Source organism: Haemorhous mexicanus, chromosome 2 (genome assembly GCF_027477595.1).
Source record: "Haemorhous mexicanus isolate bHaeMex1 chromosome 2, bHaeMex1.pri, whole genome shotgun sequence".
Classification (NCBI taxonomy): domain Eukaryota; kingdom Metazoa; phylum Chordata; class Aves; order Passeriformes; family Fringillidae; genus Haemorhous; species Haemorhous mexicanus.
This window is the reverse complement of record NC_082342.1, coordinates 38,464,675-38,490,827: the sequence shown is the minus strand read 5'-3', so window position 1 is coordinate 38,490,827 and position 26,153 is coordinate 38,464,675. Positions and strand designations below refer to the sequence as shown.

Below are 26,153 nucleotides of genomic sequence, written 5' to 3'. Positions count from 1 at the left end.
TCTTTGTTTTCTCAGTATCTTCCCCTTAGGAGGCACTGTCATTCAGTATTATTATAAAAAGAATATTTAATAATTTCAAAGATTATATCATACTAATCTCAGATCTACATTTCACTATACTGCAGGTTTTGGCTGTAACAACCTAAATACTCCTTATGTTGCTAATTTTTTTTCTACTCTGGATAAAACAATTGTAAAGTGCAATTTCAAAAGGTTTCAGTATCTACATACCCCTTTTGCATCAATTACACCGGGTTTCGCGTTGAATTTCACCGTCTTCAAACGTGCACGCTCCTTTCTTTCAACTCTGGGGAAAAGAAAACACAAACAAAGAAACACACGTTGATTTTAGCAGCATTTTGTATGAAATATTTGACCCTGCTCTCCCAAGACCATTGGCAGCTTACTATACCTAAAGTAAACATTTAACGTGAATTTCGTACATTGGAAAGGAGAGGTCACTTCCTCAGCCAGGCAGGAGTTTTCTGGCAAATGCAGGACTGGGTTTGTGGAGTCTTGGCTGCCCTACAGCAGCAGAATAGCACTGCCTCTCCACAGACATGGGAGTCTGGGAAAAGCATGCTGGGGACAGATTTACTCTCTGATTTAAGCTGTTCAAAAATCAGGCAACATTTAGAGTTCTGTGGTCAGAGGAATGAAACAAGGACATGTCCTAACTCACCTTGACTAATATGGACATTACTGTAAAAGTGATGTTACCCACCTTTGCAAAATCATCTACAGAATCTATCATTGACTGGCTCAAGTGAAAAATCTGATCATCTACCTGAAAGTGAAACACTAACCCTATTTTTTATGGCTGGGGATTGCTCTAGCAGATCTCCATCAAATCCTGCAAAGCTAGCTTGTAAGAGACATTAGAATACATGCCTGCAAATCTCTTGCTTTCTAAGCCTGGGTAGTAGGAATTCATAATTTCTGATAATTATTTTCCAAAATACAAACTCCAGAGTTTTGATAGAATGATAATTAACACAACATGTTTCCTTCTGTCTGAGTAGGCTTATATATGCCCTCCTGAAACACAGTGAATGTTGGTTACTATAGCTACAGTTTAAATTTAGATTAAATGCATTTCTCTGTGAGTGTGGAATATTCACATGGAAACAGCTCAAGTGCATCTTTCAAACTAAATCTATGTTATTAAAAACACATGAACAGTCTCAAACTTGAGCTAGCAGATGAAGTCCCTTGGTAGTACTGGTAAGAAATGAAGACTCAAGGCTGTGTAATTGCCTAAATAGGATTGAGGCTGTGTAATTGCCTAAATAGGATGGATGCCTTCTGAGGAAATAATTAGCACAAATGAACACAATATTCTACTTATTAATCTGTGTTAACATTTAAACTCATTCCAGCCCTGCCTAACTTCCTAAAACATTTGATTTTTAACTTAATTTCTTATTCACTGCATAAAAAAATTTGGAAATTAATCCTGAAGAGTGAATCTTATTTATGAAGTTTGTCATAATTGCTTTAGCAGTCGTGGAGGCTTCGCTGCTTTCTAGAGGCATAGCAGACAGATGAGGAGCTGCAGAAACGTTCTGCATTGCTCTGAGAAGTATTTAAGTAATGTCATTAAGTGCCATTAGTCCTTCAGGCAAACATAACAACAGTGTTCATATATGCTCAGCATGCCTCCTGGATGTTCCAAACATTTCATCATCTGGCACTGTATTAAGGGTGGCACACAATGCTGCCTCCCATTACAATTTGCGTGACACCTTCCACAATAAAACTGTTCTCGGTTACTTATAATTTAGCTGAAATGTAAAATTACGAGCTGAAATGTTCTGTGTCTCAGGCTCACTACATTACTGTTGCTGCCTGAACTGTCAGTAAAATGGGTCAGCTGTTAGAAAAAGGCAAGGACAAAGTAAATGGGTTTGCCCAGTTTATAACACAATCTTTAAGTTCTTCAGCTCAGGTGCTCTATTGCCTTTATGTCTTTGGTCTGGAACTTCCATTGTGGCAGTAGGTTGCTCTGGTGTTAGGAATTTACCTCTCTTTTTCCTGAAGGAATGAACCTAAATTTCTGAAAAGCTTTAGTTTTACATGCTCTGGAGAACTCCTGGAATTTACCTTTGGTTTTCTAAAGATTCAGTCTTTGTTGAAATGATCAGGGTGCAGGACTTAGTGAACTAAGATGTTTTAGAATTTCGCATTTGAGCTACTGGGACATTTTGGCCATAGACAGAGCTAAAAAGGGAACTAAACTGGTGAAGACACAAAGTTTTGAATCTGTGTTCTTTTAGATTTGTTGATCTAGCTCTTAGAAAAGGCATTTGTTAAAGGAACACTAATTCAAACACTTTTACCACTTTTTGTAGCTTTGTAGTTTTTATATTTAAGGAAAAATAAACTTGACTGTCTTTTTTTTTTTTTTTTCCCCAAGAAGAAAGGAGTTTAGGTCCAAAGAGTTATTTGCAGCCGCTGACACTGTGCATGTCTAAACAGCATATGGGTGTAGATTCCTTACATTGGTTTAGTTGACAGCAGCTGACCATCATTTGAACATTTTGATCCATCCCCTGAAGAAACTGCTTTTAAGAAAGAAATGTTTCACTTAACACGGTAACCAGTTTTCTGTGACCACTGCTGGACAAAGCAGGATTATGGGGAGTTGTGCAAAAGCATGAAGTGAAGGGGAGGACTCCTGTTTCCCAGATCTGCAGGGCCCAGACTTGCAACTCTGCCTTGCCTGATGTACACATTGCTGCCACGACCCTTTCTAATTATGTATTTGCCTATAGAGTTATAGCCAAGGGATAAGGAAAGCATGGCTATGATTTCCAAAACAATTTAATGGCTCAGTCCCATTTTCAAAACTGCTTGAGGGGGTCACTGAAACTCAAAGAGGTTTCAAGAAACGTTCAAAGAAATCTACATCCAACATTGAAATGTGACTGGAGCTGAAAAGCTCTGAGTTCTGGAGACAGTATCACCATAGCACAACGTATGGGGAGTTCACCTCCATTTTCCCACCCACTCTCCAAGTACAGCTGTGTACAGAAACACTGCTATGTACAGGGAAATTGCCTAAGATATCTGAGATCTGGGACAGTTGGAGTATACTCTATATACTCACTTTCTCTTAAAAACATTTCTGGTGGTAGATACCTCTTGGCCCTTTTTATTTCAGAAATAGTCAGGATTCACTCTCTTCTTGTCATGTAAAGCTAGAGAAGTGGAGCAGTACATTAGAAATATACTTCAACCTTCCATGTTCCCTCACTAGTAAGTTCAAGATTTGAGTTCTTTAGGATACTGTTCTCTTCTTACTCTTCTAAGGAACTTATTAATGGCATGCAACACTCCCTACACTGCAATGTCTGTCTGCTTTTGTGTTTCTGGGCACACATAACTGTTGAAAAAGGGCTTGTGGGATTTTTCAAAATGAAACCTTCAGTTCTTCCTAAGTGCTGCAAACAAGAAAAAACCAAGTGTAACTCAACAAGACATGAACTGTGATCACACACTGCTGGACCATTGGGAGTTTTGTCAGTGCCCTTCTAAAAGCACTAATCAGTCTTCACAGTGGTGAGGTAGAATATCAAGTGAGAAATGCTTTAATCTTCAATATCAGCATTCATCACTGAGGTAGAACACAGGTGCAAATTGCAAACTAGTTTCTAGAATGAAATATAATGGTAACAGGAGCCTAATTTGCACATATTTAGCACTGAGATGTTTTGCAGGATGAAAGTTGTTTCCAAATCCAGCATGAGTACTGTAGCGAGGAGAGTTAGGAAATATACAAGAAAGCAATGTAAAATGGATACTTGAAAAACCTTGCCATGTCTCTTGTCTTGCTATACCATTTCCAGGTGACCTGCACTGTATTTGTTTTGCCTGCCTATCAAGTGAAAGATAAGGGAAAATATGCATACACTATTTATAATTCAAATATGTGGTCTCAGTTGATAGCTTTTTATTGCTTCCATCCTCTGCAAGATGTGAGATCTGAGCTTACCAAGAGATTCCCATTCTCAAAATTATTTTGGAGCATTCCTGAAGTGGCATTTTTGCACCAAACATGCATTTTTCAGAAGGAGAGAACGTGCCCTGGATCAGCTCCCCATCTGCAGTGGCTTGCTTATAGAAAACAGCTCAGCACCTGGTCAATTATGAAGGGGAGACCTAATGACTTTAGGAAGTGACTTCTCATAAAATGGTAGCACAACCTTATTCTGTTTAAAAGCTAACAGCTGTTTTCCTTCAGCACAGAAGTTTCACTTTGTAAAACATTGCAAGAGCACAGGAAGAAGCTTATACTTGCACATACACACAAATTTCATTCCATATTAAATTTTTCCAATTAGATTACTGAGTACAGACAGACAAATTATTTTAGACAAAGCTTAGCTGATGTTAAAAAGTTTTATCATCTAAGGATTAAAATGTTAAGTGGTATTTAGAAAGGTAGATGATTTATAGGAAACCATTAAAATAAAAATCATTTGAGTGGATAAACATGCCCTTCTGCCAAGCTGAGCAGAACAACAAATTTAAGTTGGCTTTTCACCCACAGGGACTTCTGTGCTGGGAAAACCTCTCATTCCTTGTCCTTAAATGTTTGTGAAACATTGAGTTGTATGTACTTTTCCCCCCACTTTGAAAGGAGAGCATGGCTACATGTACTTGTGGGGAGAATGTTATCTATTTGAGAACACAAGTATCAGGCTGGTGTTATTATAGCTGGTAATAACAGAGATGCAAGTTGCATAACATTTGGCAGTCAGAGGTACTTAAACTACCTGAAAGTGGGTATCTTAGAATGATGTCCAGTCTGAGAGCAGTTTTGTGACTGCACATCTGAAGGACAACAGAAAGATTAGTGTAATTATTTCAGCGTTTTAAGGCCAAATCCTCGCTGGCTGCAGAGGGAGCAGTAGTAAAAGTGGTGAGAATTTATGCTCAGCCATTCTGGGGCAATCTGTGTGACATCTCAGGCTGCATGCCAGACCCACAGACTCGAGTCAGGCAGATATACACACACAACAGAAAATACCGAGGCTTGACATTCATGAGGTGGGAAGTTGCTGTTGTTTAGGGTTTGGAATGTAGGAGCTTGTCCCTGTGCAGAGACTCAGCAAGGAAAAAGTGAAAAGAACTGGAGGTGTAAAATCAATGCTGCAGCAAATTAAAATCTATTTACTATTGAATTAGTGCAGCTGTCTAGGAATGAATGACACTTTTATATATGCATATTGGTTTAATGCATTTTTTAAATTCCCTTTAACTAATGTGAGTGTTTCCGTAGGGAGGGAGTCTTGGACATGGGCTGCTCAGCTTGCTGCTGCTCTTTTATAGGAAGCTGATTTTTTTTTTTTTTAATGAATAATAAGGGCAATGATGCAAATAAAAATTCTCATGATCAAAAGCACAGATTATGTGGGAACTCTAATCTAAATCTATCTATCTATCCAAATATAAAAAACATGCAGTGTAAATCTAATTCTGTTGGTCATTCTTGTATAAATAGCAATTTTTGATGATAAAGGAGCACTTCACACACGTAGCCACAGTGCCCAGGCAATACTGCAGGCTGCCTGAGACATTGGTACAGGGCTGGTGGTAATGTCCCCTCACCTTGGAGACTCTGCCTGATATAATTGTGCTGTCACCTTAAACACAGCTTGGATAAATCTTTTGGGCAGATGTGGAACCAGAAGAAATTTGACCTGAATTGTTGATTAATTAATACTATATAATCACTATTTGGTGATGGTTAAACCACAAGTGAAGTGGTTTGCAGCCTCTCATGCTGAAGTCCTGTGCTTCCCAACACCAAGATGATATAACACCACACCAACTGTGTATCATTGCATTTGGTTTCTACCCAACTAGCTACACAGTCCTGTGGTGGAGAACAACAGCTCTAGTCAGACAATAAATACACACTGACAAATGAACAAAATGTTGTTTTCAGGTGTAGAAATGGTTGCAATTATATTTAAGAACCGCAGGATCCTTAGAATTCAATTTTCTTTAATCTGCACAGAGGTCATTGGCTCACTGCTCCATGAGACTTGGTCCTTGGTCCTCTTGCACTTATCAGTGGAGAAACTTGGGGCCACCCTCACTTCTTTGTGCTGCTTCTTTCAGTAACCCCTCCAGCTGCAGTGCTGCCCTCCAGAACTCTCTCTTAAAGCCTGACTTGGCAATTTAACCATAAATAAGGCAACAAATCCATATGTTGGCAGAAGCACTGAAATCTGATGACAAAAAAGCTTTCAAACTCTATCAAATCACTAAGAGGTAATGTATACAAAACCCTGGAGAGACTAATGAGTGGCAGCTCCCCTATAATTCTAAATTATGATTTTTTTTGCTGGTATAGCACATAGGTCATAGAGGAGAAAAAGAGTAAGGAGTCTTGATTAATCATTCCCAATTTCTCTAATTAGCTCATGCTAAAATGTCATTGTATGATGGGCTCTCCTGTAAAAAAAATAAAAGACCTAAACACATGGAAAGCAATTACAGCAATTACCATTACACAGCTTTTCAAAGAAGAAATATGTTTATATACATATATATTTGTACACACTTATAGATAGATATATATTTGTATACATACATATTATATATTTATATATATTTATATATATATAAGAAGTGGTCACTGGTTTTCAGAGCTATTTCATAATGATTTTATTTATGGGAAATATTTCATAATGGGAAATGCAGGAATTGTATCGTAGTTGTTGCTGGACAGAAGTCAAGGGAAGTAGGACAGAAATAAAGCAGACAGCTAAAAGACTCAACCTGGATCTGTATAGCCTCTCACTGACCAAAAGTGCAAAAAATAAAGTTACAGTACCACAAGCAGAAAAAGGAAATCTAAACACAAAAGAAAACCCTTCCAAGCATAACTTCCTGAAGCCCCCAAGACACTAAAATAAAGAACAGAAATGAATTGGGGACTGAAAAATATAAGACAAATATAAATTTCTGCAATTTACAACATCATGCAAATTTAGCTTGCAGGACAAGCCCAACCAACACCTACAGATGTTCTTATTTTCCTTCTTTCCTTTCTTTCTATCACACTGTTTTACTACTAGATATAACATATGCTTTATTATATACAAAGCATTGCTTATAGAAATAATCCCACAAAGACTATAAGAGACATGGCATCCTGGAGCCAACAGCTTAAATGAAGATTTCCATGCTGTAGCTGCCTATATTTAGTCAAATTAATTCCAGGAGTACTCTGTTTTAGATTAATCCTCTTACAGTCAATAACCCACACCTGCAGAGGAAGTTGAACTCTGAATTAGCACAATCTGGTGAGTGTGATTAGCTTTACTCTCTGTAACTCAGCCCTGTGTGCACTGATTGCTCATCCTGCCCTTGGGGGGCGTAAAGACCACAGAAGGTGCTGGCAAGAGCACATCAGTCTCAGGCACTGAGGAATCATCCAGAACCCACAGAAAGGAAACAGTCCTCACTTTTCAGTGCATTGGAAAAAAAATATTGTACAACTGAAGCCTTTTATGAAATAACAGCAACCTCCTCCCACTCCAGCTCAGGTGTATCATTACATTCATGCAGACAGAAAATCAGATAACATTGATTTTTCCAGACCACTCTGCTTCACTAGTGAAAAATAAGGATGACAAGTGGAGAGCATGGTAACTGTACCTGAATCTTTTAAAATTCAAGACTATTGTTTTTAGGTTTTAACCAATCTATTTTCATATAGTACTTTTTTTTTTTTTTAATTCTGTTTTCTCCCAGTGTTTCCTGAGCCACATCTTATTCCTAGGCTCTCTTATATGTCGGACCTTGACTAGTGAACCTCTATCTGTTGTCCTTGAAAACACCACTGTGTGGGTAACCCAATATGCATTAGGCACACACCTCCTTTCTGCTTTACAGGATATACAATTCCACATCTTAATTAGCTGTGCTTTTTTTCCTCTGTAGTTGTTTTAATATGTATGACAGCTTTTTGCACCTTTTCATAGTAGGCACCACATGGGAGTGAGCCCTGTGCACTTACTTACCATAGCATTAAATAAACTCTTCTCTCTTCCCATGTACAATCCAATCATGTAATTACAGCAGTATTTACTGTAGCAATGAATAGCAGGCAAGTATTCCTTTTTCAATATCTAGAGACTAAGTCTGGTTAATGGGCACATTTTCCATCTTGAAACTTATAACCTAACCTTTTATTTCTGTCTATTACCCAACACCAAAATGGCTCTTTGCTGAAAAACCAGGTGTGGATGCTATTCAAACATGATCATTAGAGAAATTAATGTTTTTTCAGGGCTCATGTCAACAAGGTATTTGATGGCCTTATAGTTTACTTTTACACAATTTAGAACATTGAGTACCATGAGGTCTATTGCTACCCTGGCCAATTCTCTTGAAACAGCAGCAGATGCTCAAGGGAGCACCAAGCATCCCGTTTCCCCTCTATAAAAAAATGGTCATGATCATTTTTACACTGGTGCTAAAGCTGAAATAGCTAGGACTAGAAAGTTTATACTCAGTATGACGGCATTGCTGCAAAAGAGAAATGTAATATGTTTTGACGGATTTAATTTTCCTCCTACCCTTTCAGTTTTTGACCTTTTTATAGCAACTATCAACAGAGCCAGGAGGTAATACTGCTTTGTGTGCTAGTTCTGATACTATCAGAGACTTGTGGCCAATTTCACAAAAACATCTAGGCAGAATAAACAGTACAAAGAATGAGGGAGATTCAGATATCTGTTCTCTCTCCGACAGTCACCACGAATCCATCACAGACACAAAAGATTCAGATTTAGCTTGGAGAGCAGATGAAAGTGCCTTCATTTATATTATATGAAAAATTTACTGTGCTATTGGTTATCCATCAGTTTCCAGGCAGGCAGATATTAAATTAACAGATTTCGAAGCCAAAGATGACCATTATATAATTTAGCACCATATTTTACATCACACAGGCTGAGAAGTTTAATGCTATTACCCTCTCAAAAGAAAGACATACAGTCTTGATTTGAAAATGTCAAGCCATTCATTACATCCTTCAGCAGCTTGATGCAATGGCTAATCACCCTGACATTAAAACATGTGCTCCACTTCAAATTCAGAGTGAATTCCCAGACTCAAGTTCTGGTAATTCCTTTTTTTTTTTTTTTGCTGAAGCTCTTTAGTAGACGGCGATCTCTCCTTCTTTTCCCCTTTTTTTATGATGTTACTAGTAATTGAGTCACCTTCTGAGTTTCTTTTCAGTACCGTTATAAACAGCCTGAATGCTTTAATTCTCGCAGCAAAAGCTGTATCTTCCAACTCTTGAAATACCTGTGGGATTTTCCTTCACTGCCCCCAGTTTTTTGGTAGATTGATGCACCCCATCTTTGCCAAAAAAAAAAAAAAAGAGAAATATTTTGATATAATGGCCAAGGAGGTAAGAAGGAGGAGGCAGCACTCACCTCCTCTTGCTGGGTATAACTCCCATCTCCTCACTGTCCCCCTCCAGAGTGACCCTCCTCGCCTGCCACCATTCATCATCTGAGGCGTTGATGACGTGAAGGATGTCTCCATACTTGAAACTCAGTCCTTGGCTTGGGAGGCCACTGTCTTTGCTCTTGTCATAGTCAAACATGGCTCTGTGAAAGCAAATAAAGATATAAAGGCAGGTGATTATATCAGTCTGGGTACATTTACTTCTGAGCAATTAATCATATTTTATGTCACAGGTAACCTTTTCCAAGGGGAAAGGTCCTACTCAGAGGAAAACTCTTTCCACTGTGGAGTTAGTCTTTACAGAAGCCTTTTCTTTTTCTTTTTTTTTCCTGTAAGAGAAAGTGAATGGTAAAATCTGATACAAATTTTCAGCCTATGCCTTCCAGTCCTATGGCTGGCACCTACACCAGGGTAGATGTATCCCCTCTTTCTGAGAGTAAGACCCTGCACATGAATCCAAGCAAGTGCAGGTCACTCACTGGAGTTACCTAGCTACAAATCCAGATCTTGGTTTCTTACATGTAAAAATACTTGGGAATATTTTTCCCATGTAAAATATTGTTTAAAGATCATACCTGTCAAGAACTGATGTTTATTTCATATAGGGAAAATAATATGACCATAATCCTGGCTGCAGAAATGTTACATCAGTTAAATCCCAAGAAGTGTCTAATAATTCCTTCTCTTTCATTGTCAGAAAGAAAGCCATGGCAATCTTTTCACGGTTAAACACTTTTGTGAGAAGGATTTGATGTAATTAATTGCTGTGCATTCTAGTGTAATTGCAAAGAATGATTGTAGCAGTTTTAGGGGTAGATATAAACCACTCAAAGCTACTTTTCATAAGGTAGAGAACTTTAAAATAAATTATCAAAATGGTGACTATGCAACCAAAATAATTTAAAGCTCTCATATGCACCAACTGTGCATGGCAAATCTGGTTCAGGAGGAGGAAAAATGCTACTTGAAATATGTCTTCTCTTAAAGAGTTTAAAGTCATGTACTAACATCTTCAGAAATGCCCAGATAATTCCCTTTGAGGATGAAGACTGCTGAATTTTACATAATCCATAAGCTTACTTATGCTTGTTCCTTTTTTGGTAAATGTTCTTGGAATGCAAGTACCCTTTGGAAAAATTTAATGGCTTAGCAGTGGAAAAGTTATTTTAAAAACCTGACTATATCTTATTAAATATTTACACTCATAAAGGACTCTTACTGGTACTAGGTCATCTGGTGCATCTCAAGTACAGCCTCCTGTGAGGACATCTGATGAAAAAGCTCATAAATTCAGAAGCAGTTAATTGTCATCAGACACCTCTTCTTAACCAAGAGATGACACTAGACCCCTGGAAGATGGCAGAGCATATACAAACAGGCACACAACACATCATCCTCTGGGCGTTGGTCAGAGTTCTACCACCATACTGAACATTCTTAAAAATTCACTGATTAATTGTGCACCTTGCCATGGAAGCTGTTCAATAGCTCAAAACCCCCTAACCAGACAGTTGGCCATGCTGGATACTGAGCAGACATCATACAATCCCTATTCCAGGCATAATTAGGTCACTCAAAACAAGGGACAATATCTTCTGTTATAGGGAACAAGCAAGACTCTCATATCCCTGATGCAAAACACTCCCTGATGCCAAAAGGGAAACGCTCCCTAATCAGCAAGTTCTAAGATGAAGGTTGTCTTTCAAAAGTTAAGGAGTAGAAAGCAGGACAATATTCTTTGTCCTTGAACAGACATTTTCACCTCAGAGCCCACATATTGACTTAAAAGGAGTCTGTCATCGTGCTGGCTGATGTTAACGATGAATGCAGATGGCAACGTTTGACACTGACTTGCTTTGATTGGAGCAATCATGTGCATTGCTAATTAAAATGAGATTACAGATCCCAGACAAGAGACTTTTTGAGCACACTTTTCATTGAATGGAAGATTTTGTGGCTGATGCTCTACAGATGTTGATTACTCCATTAGCAAATGAAAATTACATGAGAGCTAACTTCAGTGATCTTTCCGAAACATTTCAAATTAAGAGCCAGGTCGTGGTAACAGCTGTATTTGAGCTTACACCTTTGATAACATTTCTGGCTCTGTAAAACATACTTTTGCTGGTTGGCTGTTGGCCCAGTTATGAAGTATGTGGAGATCTTTACTCCAGGCATTGTTGACTACTTTGGGCTATAGAGAGACCTGGGCACACTCATCCCCACCACCTCAGGCTAAGAGGGCAGTTTGGATTGCAAAATCTAGTCCCTTTAAGAGACTGACATGTCATTTCTAATTTTCTACCTGATGAATGCCACACAGTTCTGTTTGTGCTTGGTTTTGAAGATGTATATAAAAATAACACCTCTGCATCTGTTAAGTGTCTACTGAAGTGACACAAAATGAATGCAGCCAGACCTCTTGTTTGGTAAAGGGACTGGGCAGAAGAGACAGAAAAAGATGCCTTTTTTTCTTTGCCCTTTCATGTTTTTAGACAACGACATCCAAGTCTTACAGGATACCATCTGCAAGCACTGAAACTTTCATCAGAGTCAAGGTGAGCTCTCAGCAAAGTCTAGCTGATTTGTGCAAGCTTCTTCACCAGGATAACACACTAAAGGGTATGTTAGACACTTTATATAGGTTCTGTCATGCCAGGGAGAATATCAGAAGAAAAGTTAAAAAATAGTAGCACCTTTGCTGAATATTATGAGTTGAGAGGAAGATATAAGCAACACAGTCCAACAAGAAATCCACCCTTGCACAGAGCACCTCACAGCCCTCTCTGAGAGATGAGCACCATCATTTCAGCTAGAGAAGGATCAGCACGTTCAGGACCAGACAAGTACTCTTCCAAAATGAGATGTTTAATAGAAACAGGGTTATTCAAATCATCCAGAGGGTCTAAACCAAGATGACATGTCACAGTGCCTCTCTCTCTCTGGAATGAATTAGAGGTCTCTCCCCAAAACACAAGCACAGTATTACAGATAGTGGAGGGACTGCTCAGCAGAGCTAGTGAGCTTTCTGAACTTGCTAATATGACCATATGCTTTCATCTGGCTGAGGCTGCTTATTCATGGGTTGCTTGGGCAATTCTTCACAGCACTGAGCTGTAAGTAATTTTTAGTGTCTTTTACTGCAGTATTAAAGAATAATAATCTCAATATCCTTACAACATTTTAATGACATTTATCTAACAGTCTTGAACACTAACAGCTTCTTTTTTTTCTTCAAAACTTATAAAACTGCTCTTAAAGCACTGTTCTTTCAGGTGCTTTATATGCTCAATTAGCTGCTTGCATCCACTGTTAAGCCTTTTTTTGCATCCTATAGGACAAAACCAAGAGCTCTCTCTGTGTCAGTAAAACTTTTCTTTCCAAGTCAGCTGAGTTGGTCTACTTTTGAATTGGGGTAGTCAATATTTTATAAGGAAGGAAATCAGTTTGAATTATTTAACTTCCACTTTAGAGCTGTCACCAATGTAGTGATCACACCAGCATCAGAAAACTCCTGTTCAGTAAATTCTAGACAGGGCATTTCACAAACAGGACCCTGGGTTACACAGGATAGAGAATGCATGTTGAAGTTACAAATACACTAAACCCAGTGACTACTGTGAGATGTGGATAAAGTACTGGAATAGGGAACAGTGCTTGCTACTAACCAGTTTAACAGATGTGGTGAAATCATGATTTGGTCAGCTTAGTTCCCTTATTAGAAAAACAGCAGCAAGAATTGGTGTGATTATCAAAAGCATAAGGTATATTCACCAAAGTTCCATTAATACTTAAGTTATTTTTTTCTCAGTTCACGGTTCTTGCCTTAGTTTAAGGAAAACTTTAATATCTTGGATGTGAAAAGTGTCATTCAAATGCCAAGTACTGCCATTCAAGGCTTGGGGAAAGCGTCATGCTTATAGAAAATAAAGTCCTGAGAAGTAAAGCAGGAAGTGCAAACATTTAGAAGAAGCTGGCTATCACAAATATTTAAGAATATGTGAGGGCTAATAATAATATCAGGGCTTGCTTCCCTGATATTATTCCAGACTTCAGAAGTGATCATTACACTAGACTAATCCCAGCAGCAATTTGGACAGAACCTAACAGGTTTTATTTTTGTGCTTGGGTGCTTCTTAATCATTTTTAGGCAGCCACATCACCGTAAAACATGAGACAAACATTTCACAACAGCATTCAAATTCATTGCTCAAAATTTGTTTGAAATTAAAATACTGACTTCACCAATATACTGCCTAACATGCAGTGAGGTGTCTACATGACATGAAGGCCACCAAAACTGGGGTATCTTTTTTTTCTTCCACTTAGCATAAATACTTCATTGTTTGAGGCATTTTCAAAAGCGAAGCTGCCTTGTGCAGTAAATTTCTATTCCTAATGACACCTATTCTTGCAGCTAGAGGAATAAATGTGTAACAAAGAAAATATATTAGCCATAACAAAATAGAAAATAAATTCCTAGTGCAATCCCATATACTACAACCTATTGACATCCACAATGTTATATTGTTACCAGCATTTGTAACGTGAAAAAATAGGGTAGAGAGAGACTAAGTGATCTTGCTAAGCCCTTAGCAAAAGAGGGACTTTAACAGAGAAGCTTCTTAGCTTCCTCAGCTAATGCTGTGAACACCACTGCTAGTGGTTTTCACAATCTTCCTGACAAAGCAAGGGATATATCTGCACTTACAACACAGGAATGTATTTTACTGAATGCTTCTATATGTTCAGTGCAAAACCCCAAAAACTGCCACTCCTGTATCAATGGCCAGTAACTTTGTACAGTTCAGGTGCTGCATGGAAGCTTTATTTGCATCTCTGAAATTACTTTCTTCTTCTTCTTCTGGCACAGATGGGAGTTTGCACATAAATTTACACACTGCTCTTTGCTATTCACTTGATTATGAAACGACAACAACATTTAGCAGGAGAGATTTTCAGCTGCTGTAAATAGTCCTAACTCTCCAGTGATCTGCCAGCATATCTGCATATGCACCACTAAAGGATATTTCTCTCTTCTCTGAACAGGGATTCTCAGACATCAGATTTTATAGCATCATCCTAAGGGAGATATATGTTATTCTCCTCATTCACCACATCTATCCTACCCCCTGCCCTATTCTTTTTTACAGATGGGGAAATCCAGTGCAGAGAGGTTTAATCATTTGCCTGGTTTTAGACACTAACTCAGCATCATAGTCAGAATCAGACCCCAAGCTTCATAGCTGTCTTTTCTGCACTCAGTAATAAATGCATTTCCACCCACTTGCAGGCTCAGCTTGAAGAAAAAATGAGAAGAAGATGAAAGAAACGCTAGTGTAATTCATTGCTATAGCTACAACAGAGAGCACAGCGGCTCTCTGATCGAAGCAGCCATTGCAGGGCAATTAAGATGCTATTAAATGGGTTAAATTTTCACATACTGGCTAACCAATAAAGACTTTCAGCTTCTCCTCCCAGCTCTGTTTCCATCTGGAGAAGCTGAAGTGGTAAATCCTATGTGTAGAGCATACAAAAATGTCTCTCCCTCCTTGGGAGGTTTGGGAAGCTCTGAGACTTGCTGCTTGCTGAGACTGGAGGCTGCTGCAATAGCCCCTGTTCAAAAGATGATTCTGTCATACATTGTCACCTCTGCTGAGAGGGTGGAAGGGGGGACTGTTGGGAAGAACAGCTTTTGTTAGGAGTATACTACAACAATGTAGTTTTAACAAAATATATCTGAATGTTTGACCCATCACTCATATATACCACGATTCCTGCTTTTTCCATTTCTTTGCCTTATTTTTCTTTTAATTTTTTACTTTCATTCCCCTCCCCCTGCCTTTATTTTGTTTTTTGCTTTCTTCTTTTTTTTTCCCCTATCCACCTTGTCAGGCTGAGAGGCACAGTACTGGCAGTTTGGGTTACCAAAATCAGCCATGACAGCGCAGCGGTACAACACGATTGCCAGGTTCCCTTTGGAAGTTAGCACTGATCAGGGCCCATTACCAGTTTGGATGCACAAAAGGTGGACAGGAGTTCTGTGTCCAGCTGTGGGCCCCCAGCAGGAGGATGTAGACCAGCTGGAGTGAGTCCAGAGGAGGCCACAAAGATAAGCAGAGATCTGGGGCACCTCTGCTATGAACACAGGCTGAGAGAATTGTGGTTGCTCAGCCTGGAGAAAGCTCCAAGGAGACTATTATGATCTTCCACCACCTTAGAGACTACAAGTAAACTGGAGAGGGACTTTTTAAAGGGCATGTAGTAACAGGATAAGGAGAAATGCCTTACAATTAGTAGGAGGGTAGGTTTAGGCCCAGAGCCATGGGGCATGCTCCAGTCAATGTGCAGTTCAGGGTGTTAGTGTTGCTGCTCCTAAGGCACCTCCACTGCAGCAAATCCCATTGCACATTTGCATCCAAGCCTTTTCCATTTGCTATCATATTACTTTACTTCATTCAGCAATTTCTCCATTCAGTCCAAGTAATTCCTCATTCTTTTCCTCCTAGTGGGAATTTGGCAGAGAGTTATGTCATGGATCTCAATGATAAAAGGGGATTGGAGACAGCAGCAGTTAGTTCCAGAAAAAATTCACAAAGAAGGAGGATATATATTTTCTTTATGATGTTTATCAGGAAAGAGGGCTGCCATTTGTCCTAGGGGAATATTCTGCTCATTTGGGGGATCCAAGCGTGATGCTTAATGTCAGCTCTTATGAGCCAATCTCTACGTTGCCAACGGGCTTTTTTTAAGTTTTTAGCAAGTGCTCATATTCTGTGCAGGAAATGGGTTCTGCAAAATTTGTACAGAAAAATGTAAGTCAACATTTTCAGAAGGATCAAACCAACACGTTGCACTTTCATGGTCTTGCTACACAACAGGATACAATGTACTATGTTAGAGGCAAAATATCTCACAGTGAGCAAGGACTGACACTTCAGTCCTTCAGTTGTGGACATGGACAGAAATAATATTACTGCCAGGTTTGTCTGGCTTTAACACCTCCCAGCAGGATTTGTAAGGTGGCTTGAGAAAGTGAAATTCCTTCATGCTTTCTCTTGTGCCAGCACAAGGGGAATTCATTTCAAGGAACACACTTTTTTGTTTCTTTGGCATTTTACAGGCCAAATAGAATTCCCCCTTCTGCTTGCAAACAACTGAAACGAAGCTGTGAGCATATGCTTACCTTACCTTAATTTACTGAGTAGGAAAATCTGGCAGCCAGTTTCATCTGTGGTAAACAGAAGCTTTTAAATACATCTGCACTGGACTCAGTGTAGTCCAGATCCTCAGCTTTGAGGTTTGCTTTAAAACAGGGAGATCACCTTGGGTCTGAACAGATTAAATTTAGCCTTGGGCTATTTTGATAAACTCCAGAGGAGATCTGTAGTTGATTCTGGAAGGCTTCTTCAGCACCCCTGAGTTTGTGGCTGAAATTTCACAGTAAACCCACAAACTTGTGCATGAGATGCAGATTTCGCAGCAAATTCAAAATTCATGCCAGGTTTGTATTTAGCTGTTTCTTCTAAAGAAATGAGATAATTTTTGACTGACCTTGACCTGGCCTGTGCATTATGCACCAAAATGATATGAAATCTGTTTTGTTATTTGGTTTGATTTTTTTCCTGCCCATACAGACTAAGTGAAGCTGCTGCTTGACTGCATCTCTGGTTTCTCTCTGAGCCATCAAGTGCAGTTTGTCAACACAGATTTTTGTGTTGTGACATTTATCCTGAAAGGAAATGTGACTGGATGTCAAATCAGGGATACTCTAAACTACTAGGTAATTTGCCTGAAATTGCAACCTGTGGGTTGCATGGATTGACCCTGGAGCCAAAAAGTCATTCTCTCTCATAGCAACTTATTTTCTGTCTGAGAATATTAATTTAGGGATTTTTTCCCCCAGGAAAAAAAATAAAGTAAAATAAAATTTAAAAACCCCATAAAATAAAATCAGGTGTTTCTTTCAAAGACAATGAAACTGAAAGGGAAAATTCTGACTCTGTTAGCACAGCCTGTAGCTACCCCCATATCTCCCTGCACCCAAATGTGTCTTCCTACCTAGAGAATACACTGCAAAAAGCACTGGATTTAGATATTTTTTAGTTATTGGTCTGCAGCAGTAATTGGTCTAACTGTTGCAAGAGAACTAGAAGATCTTGGGTAATTGGATTTTTTAGGTTGTTTTCTCAGATACCCTGTAGCTTGCAATTGCTTTCTCTTAGACCTAATCATGACCCGAGTCAGTTGGCAGCTTTTAAAATTCCATCGTGGCCAGGCTGCCCACAGAATTCATTGTGCTTCCACTGGTTTATAATCAAAAGGAAATTTCCAGCACACAAAAAGAACCCCTGGTAACATAATTATTACTACCAGCCAGATATATATGATATGATATGCTTTTTTTTTTTTTTTTTTTTGGACAAGAATATTAGACATCTGTAGAACTTAAGTAAGACAAAACCTTCCTATGAAAAAATGATCCACATTTATGATTTGTACAATTTGAATATAATGATGACAGAAAGACTTGTAAGAGATGGACTAAGCACAATGCTTCTACTACTAGAAAACATCCCACCAGCCACAAATCAAAGAATTTTGTCAGCAAAATGGATAATCTTTTTTCTTTTCTCCCGAGAAGTAAACATTGGAGCCTTGACAATCTGAATATTCTGACTTACTTCTGTGGTAAGAGGTGAGGAACTCTACAGACTTTCCTATCATGGAGGTGATCATAACATAATGAATCATTATGTATCATAATAATTTGTTAATATCATAATAAATCCATTTATACACTCCAGCCTTTAGAAACTGCTATTGGAAAAAGGATTGTTCTCTAGCTGTGAAAAAGTAGACAAGCAAAACTCAGAGAAAGTATTAATGAGATAGAACATTGGCTGCTCTGAGGAGAGAGGGCATTATGGAAAGAAAAGTCAAGATATTTGTTTGCAACAGCTCTTTCTCACTAATGGTTTCTGCTTGGCCTTGAATGCTGTCCTTTGACAGTGAAAGAGTCACAATTTGGATTTCCATTGTTATTGTGTTGACTGAGTAGGTTCTGCTGAGATAATGAGAAGCCCCATTCAAACAGGAGCTATACTGTAGAAAACCACTGAAAATTATGATGGAAATTAATTATCCTGCCTAATGTGGAGAAATGTACTAAATCCATAAACTCTGCTGAATGCAACTGTTTGAGAAATCATGAAAACCTTTTGTGTCTAGGTCAAAACTTGAGGAACTCATTAAGAGTTTACTCAGTCAGCAGGAGGAGGCTGCCTATAGAATGAATCCTTTCTTTGGGTTTAGCATAGACTTCAATTGGAAGCAATGCAATTAATTTCTGGGTTTAACTTTGTCTCTTTTAAAAGATGACTTTTGAAGAAGAGTAATTTTGCAAAAGTCCAAATGCAGCTGAAATCTAAAGATGAATTTTTATGGTACGAAGGTCAGATGTCTCTACATAACCTCTGCTTCATGAGGCCAAACATGAAATCTCTAAAGATGTCAGATTTTTAAGGTGGAACTCTAGAAAAATCAATGCCACAGGCCTGAGGTGAACTCAACTGAAATTGTCTAAACTGTAACAGAAGGAACAGAGAAAGTTTGCCTGGAAGAGCAGAAGCTATGAGAGGTTCTATTTTGTCAACCAGTTCTATTTGGTCACCCAGTTCTGTGGATTCCTTGAACTCCTATCTGTCAACACTTACCGCAAAGAGATTTATCTTGTGAAGTTTTATTCTGTGATTGGGTAGAATGTTTTCTAGTAGATGATATTTTCTATAAATCTCCAACTTCTTGGGTCAAATGAATAATTCAACACCAGTTTTCACTAATGTATGCTCTTCACAGAAAAAAAGCTTGAAAATAAGATGCCAGAATATTCAAAAGCAGAAGCAAACAAACAAAAATTAAAAATTAAAATAATGGTCCTTGGTGTCACCTCATCAGTGTCAAAACAATGTGACTGTTACTTCTTCTTAATGATTAGATTGGTTGGTCTCACTGTGTGTCTGGTTGTCAATTTTCTTTAGAAATGTACTTTGACTATAAAAGTGCTGATTGACCACCATTACCCAAAACATTTAACAGCAGCAATATCTATTTTAATATTTTTGAAAGAAAGCTGCAAGAGGATGACACTAAAATTCCTGTCTTCTCTCTGTGAAACAATAAATAAGGTTTGTTTTCCCACAACTCCCTGCACACAGCACTGAGCTCCTTGCAATTCCTCATTCACTCCATTGCATTATCCACACCCTCCTCCCTGGGAGCCCAGGCTCACATGTGCTCAAAAGCAGGAATAAAGGTAACATCAGAAGTTCCTGCATCCCATTTTTAAAGGTAAATTAAGCACATCTGAGACAGGGTTTTGCAGACTTTCAATGAAGATTAGACTTTGATTTGCTAAGTCACTTTGAAAACGTACCCTAAGCAGCTTTAAGATTGACAGATTTTGCCTTAAGCTGCCCTGAGGCTGGCAAGATGAAGGTCTGGTGCAGTAACAGAAGTGCTTTGGTTGCTTGCTCCTGGATGGTGCTAGGAACTAGGAGAAACCAGGAACCAGGATAAGTTCCTGCTGCCATGAATGAAGCTCAGAGTTTTGATGGTGTTGTCTATAATGATACTCCTCATTCTGTATTTAATACCTGACTTAAGCAACCAAACTGGGACCTCTCCTTTTATTATCTTCATTTGACTTGAATTTTGTGGCAATAAAAAGCCTAAAAACAAATCTTCCAGGAAAACCAGATTGTTCTTTTCCCTCCCCCTGCCATTACAAATTTCTATCTACGCTGGCTTCAATTTACCTGGATTTTAAGACATTCCTTTATCCTGCAGGAAAAAAAAAAAAAGAACAACAACAAACCCTTACTTCCACTCAGCAATTAATTGTACATGGGAAATATACATCAAAAGCTATGTTTAAAAGCTTAAGTTCAGGCAAAGTGAACCTTGCCATCTTTTGAGTTAGGCTCCTAAGCCAAATTTTGTTTGCCACTTGAGTAATCTGACCAATTTCAAACAGATTACATGTCCTTAGACCTAACTGTGCCATGACACACTCTATGTAATAGAAAATCATTCACAGGTGCAGTTGCTTTTCTAATACTCCTCCTAGGTAAATAATTTCTATGAATTTGTTTTAAGGAAATTAACTGCACATTTCAGGATGTAAAACTCAGTTTGGAACATCATAAACCACTACCACTTCCTAAGCCTGAGTCAAATAAATGTGTCAAGCCAGGTAATATTAGATATGTGAGTGCAGGAAACACAAGACTGAAGCAAAAATGGTAAAAAATCCCAGTTTATGTCTCTGAGAGCTATAAATTAACAGTAACTCCTTCACTGGCTTATAAATTATGCTGGCATCTTCCTTCTCTATTTTAAAGACATTGAATAGTGCCCCCTACAAAAAGGTTTTGTAGCTGGGAAAGTTGTAGAAGGGATGAATTTATAAGCATGACGTGTTCACCATGAGTTGATCCAAAAATTTCTTCATATTGTTTTGCTTGCTGGCCCTGCTGAGGTATTTGATGAGGTTTCCTTGAGAGCTGGTCAATGTCAGTGTTTAAGAAACATTTGTGCAATGCCCTCTACAACACACTTTAATTTGTGTTCAGCCCTGAACTGGTTAGGCTTTTGGACCAGATGATCCTTTCAGGTCCTTTCCAACAAAAATATTATCTTTCATTCCGTTCCACTTCAGTGGAACAAAAGCCTCCAAAAGAACAACAAACCTTGTCCTTAACAAGGAAGATACATGAGGTCAAGTCTTGTTTCCACTGAAGGAGGCAGGAGCAAATCCTACACTCCCAATAGAGAAAACACAACAAGAACTTATCTAAAAAAACCAGTCCTTGATAAAACAAATCATGTAGGAAGAAGGGACTGCATTGGACCATGTTCATATTTGCATTATTTGGGGACCAGTTCCTCCCTTGTGGAGCTGCTCTGAACATGTGGGAGAGGACAGAATCTCAGGGATGGTGAGCCTTGGTGCAGGCAGTGCAGAGGTTCTGAAATTTTGGGAGATACTAGCAACTCACCTGGACAAGGTCCTGAGCAACTTGAAGTAATTTTGAAGCTGACCATGTTTTGAGAGGGGGGTTGGACTTGCAACATCAGAATGATCTCCTTCAAAGTAAATTACTTATGATCATATCTACAGAAGGACTGAAGTATAAAACACATTCAGACATAGGAGTTTAGACCATATTTATCACTTTTGGGAATATCAAGAATTTTCAATATATCTTCTGCATAAAATTATACTTTGGTGTCTGACAGCATTTTCTGTAGTGGATAAAAATACTTCACTTTGCTTAAAAGTGTCTTGATGAAGGTAACTGAGGATGGTACAGAGATGCTCAAGCTGTGTACAATTTCAGGTGATCTTCAGAATCATGCACCAACACTGCAAAAAATCTATAATCACTTGAAGGTGGTTTGAGAACTCCAGTGTGCTGAGTGGCTGAGCCATCCTTGGGCAGTGTAGGCACCCCTGGTATAGACATGGAATTACAGTAGAGAGGGCTTTCTTTTGTTCATATTTTGGGAAGAAAAATAGGTGCAATGCAGATATTCCTAGAGAAATCGAAACTCCCTGGAGAGTAATGGAGAGAGCTAAGTACCTATGGGAAAGGAATAATTCTAAGCATTTATATGAGATCAGAAAAATGGGCTGATATAGATGGTGTGAATAGTTCTCTGATTCTGTGTCCAATTTCCTATTGGTAAAATAAGAATACACGAAGAGGGTACTGTGAAGTGCTCAGAACATGTGGTAAAGTGCCATATTGATGGCTGTGATGGGTAAATTGAACACAAAGAGTGAAATGTTTTTGATTTCAATAGAAGCATCAATTGAAGCTACACATTTTGTCAGAAAAGCCTGAAGTATAAATTACACTGTCATTTAGCATTTGCTTATACAAAACCCATGCCATTAAAATGAATTGAATCTTACAGAATGACGGAATAGGGACCAAAAAGAAATTCTATTTTTTATTATTATTATTATTATTCTGACATGCCAGGGAGTTGTGGAAAAACAAACAAGCAAGAAAGCGAACAAACAAATGTCTGTGACTGAAGAGATGTTTTTCTTTCACTTGATGTGTACAAGACTGAAATATTCATCAACAAGTTTTTTGCCTGGACCAATTCTTATAATTTTCAGCATTTTGTAGCCTCATTTACAAGCTGTAGGAACTTCCTTTTCAGTTCCCTTTTTCACTTCTAACGTGGAAACAGCAATGCAATTTAGTGTGTGATTTATTTAGGGCCTGAGCGAGGTTGCTGTCTTTGGAGGAGGTTGTGGTGAACAGCGGGGAGAGGATCAGACCATATGTGCCCTGTTCCCTGTAAGTTCCCTAAACATCTGCTGTTAACCAGCACCACAGAAAGGACACTTGTCACAGGAAGGACACTCAGCTAGATCACCTTTCTTCTGAACCAGGGCAGTTGCAAGAGAAAATTGATGTTACTTTTATAGAGGAGAATTGGTACAGAAAGTGAGAAACTGAAATTGTCTGCATGACTTGCATTAGTGCTGACAGGAAAAAAGGATATGGAAAATGTTCAATGTTAAAAAAAAACAACAAATAAAGCAATCCAGTTAGAAAAAGAAATCAAACACCAGAAATACCTGTGGGTGACAAATTATGAAAATGGGGCTTAAGGAGAATTGGGTTGATCTCTTCAGTTTGCTGACAGCTTTCCCTGCATGTAGGTGACGACTCTCACCCATCAGTCAGTTGGGGAGAGGGATTCCCAGCACCAAGAATGCTGCCCAGACAACCCACAGACTGCCAGACTTCCCAGGGAGCTGGGGAAACTCACATAAGTCAGGGAGGGACAATTACTGTGGAGCTGAGGAGTTTCCATGCCTGTGTCAATGTTATGTCAAATAAATTTTGACCCCCGTGTCCCTCTATCAAGGGCTGTGTGTGAAGATTAATGATTAATTAATATTACTTCAGCAACATGAAAACTGTTACAGCACATAAAGTGTTGGGTTGCACTAAACAGAAATAGTGGAAATAGGAGTTTCAAACCACCTTTGAAATGAATCTGCCTTCACTCTATAGATTGACCAAAGCACTTGGTTCTCAAGTGTGTATTCTTTAAAAAATTTAAATACATAAATATCCAAACATTTTCCCTGTGTCCAGTTCGACCATTCACCACTCTGGCCTTACAGGATCCTTACAGCTTCCATTTGTTTGCTTAATACATCATCCAACTAGCAGTGCAAATCCTGTATTTTAAATAGTTTTCCTCCTGTCTCTGTCTCATTAACCTAGTATTTCCTGTCAAATATTAAGCTAAGGAAATATCTGTTTCTCCTCCAGGAAAGTCTGAAATGTTTCTTTTCCACAGCTACGATGTACCCCTTCAGTTCTGTCAGTAAGCTCTGTAAAGTGAACCAAGCTAGTGGAAAGAATAAGGAGATTGATTTTGTATTGCAATGAATGACTTTCATTTAAAAAAAAAATATAAACAAGCGTGTCAGTACAAGGTACAATGTGAGGAAATAAAAAAGAATCTTAAAACACCTTAAAAATTGACTGTATGGAACTTGATTTATATTCAAAGTGACACAGAATTCACAGAATGACTGGGTTGGAAGAGACCTTCAAGGTCATCAAGTCCAACCCATGCCCTAACACCTCAACTAAACCATGGCACTGAGGGCCATATCCAGTCTTTTTTGAAACACATCTTATGATCTCAAAACTCCGTATCTTAGAATCCCTTTTCTGAACTAATGGCAAGAGCCTCTCTTCTTTCAAAGGGTAGATATAGGCACTATCTTCTTGATCAGGAAGGCCTTTATTAAGCAAAGCCTCATTGCAGCATGCAACTGCCTCTGAGGGAAAATTCTTAAAAAAATCTTCTCAGTAGCAGGACTGCTTTTGAAAATCTTTGTATCTCCCACAGCTGTAGCAATAATTTATTGCCACTAATTACCAGTTCCATTGCAGTATTGGTCTTTAGGGAGGTGGGTTGATATTTTTCATTTCCTTGCTTTGTTTTTAAGTTTGTATTGTTCCTCCCTTTTACTCAAGGCTGAGGGATCTCCTGCCTGCTGCAGTGGGGATGGCTGTGCTTTCAGCCAGCCTCCAGTGTGAGCCCAAGCCCCAGGGTGGGTCCACTCCCAGTTCAGGGAGCAGCAGTCACCGGGGCACGCCTGGCCCTGCATTGCCATGCTCTGCAGGGACACTGAGGAGAGGATGTGCCACCACCAATCCTGTCACAACCAAGGTGCAAAGCAAGCCACAGAAATGTCCTGGCCTTACAACATCATTGTCAGTATCTTTGGAAAACTCTTCTACCTCCTCAAATGCTTGTTGGCAGCTCTTGTATGATCAGCCTGAAGGAGTGCTAGAGCAGGAGGTGGGCATGAAAAAAAGGCTGGCAGCAAGGAGTGCCCTCCAGCTCTGAGTCACAGAGACCAGCAGCAGTCAGAGCATCACACACATCACTCCTCAGCTTTTTTGCCTGGCTGCTGTAGGTATCCCGACACTCAGTGTACCTGCTGCCACGAATCCAGCCCCTGGCACCAAATTCATGTCCTGCCTTCAAGCTGGTACCTTTCAGTCAGTGAGAACTCTCCTTGGGAGTTCTGTGCTCAAAGCTGGAGATATTTTTGAGGAGCTGCAAACCTGAGTGTTTCATTACTCAGCATCCTTTACTAAGTGTCTGTCTCTCTGGGGCCTTGCCTCTGTCTTTACAAATTAAGGATAGATGGCATTTCCTTGCCATGAGGGAGGATCCTGAGGACAACTACAGTAAGGTCTGTGCAGCATTCAGACACTAAATACCAATTACACAGGGCATTGGGGTGTAATAAGAGAGCTGAGGAAAGAAAAGGCCATACCAATAAAGTGAAATTAATTATTTACAATCAACTACAGAATGTGTTTAAGGATGAACCCACAGAAGAGCCTTTCAGACCTGTCAAATCAATGGAATCATCTGCACTTGATGTGTCAGTAGAAAAAGTTTAATAACAAATCAATAAAATGAATAGTAATAAATTACCAGGATGAGACGAATGACTCAAACGTGGAAATGGAAAATACTGAGCCTGTTTTTTAGAGAGACAAAAAATAAATGAAATCTGACTTAAAAAACAGGTAGATCTACTTAGGAACAATAAACTCACTGACCATAAATATCATGTGAATTTCCAGAAAACTTACAACAGACTTCCTCACCAAAATGTCATGAAATGTGTAGAAAAAAACAAACCAGTGGTCTGTAAGTGAAGGATTAATAAGCATTTAAAGGATGCAAAAAGGTTTAATAAAGAATTTTCACAAGAGACTAAATCCTGTAAGTAATCTAGAAAAGGTGATGAAAAATGAGGTCATAATACCTACTAGAGACATTGAAGTATCAAGGGTAGAAAAACCAAAAATTGACTCAGAAGATTTGCGAAAGAATTATAAGATGTCCAGTGACTGGATGATAAAACACTTGCAGATACACCTGGCAATGTGCACCCGCAGCCCAGAGAGCCAGCTGTGTCCTGGGCTGCATCACCCCAAGTGTGACCGGAAAGTCGAGGGAGGGGGTTCTGCCCCTCTGCTCTCATGAGACCCCACCTGGAGTGCTGCATCCAGCTCTGGGGCCCTCAG

General features: G+C 39.0%; 1 protein-coding gene across 13 annotated transcripts in view; it reads right to left on the bottom strand.

Moving 5' to 3' along the window:
* DLG2 (discs large MAGUK scaffold protein 2) overlaps positions 1–26,153 on the bottom strand; it is an 831,288-nt gene that overhangs the window by 41,398 nt on the left and 763,737 nt on the right. For all 13 annotated transcript variants that reach the window (XM_059838484.1, XM_059838487.1, XM_059838482.1 and 10 more), the window contains 2 exons: positions 9,462–9,638; positions 232–307 (listed from right to left, as the gene is read on the bottom strand). In XM_059838484.1, coding sequence (XP_059694467.1) covers positions 232–307; positions 9,462–9,638 — 253 coding nt within the window. The remainder of the gene's footprint in view (positions 1–231; positions 308–9,461; positions 9,639–26,153) is intronic.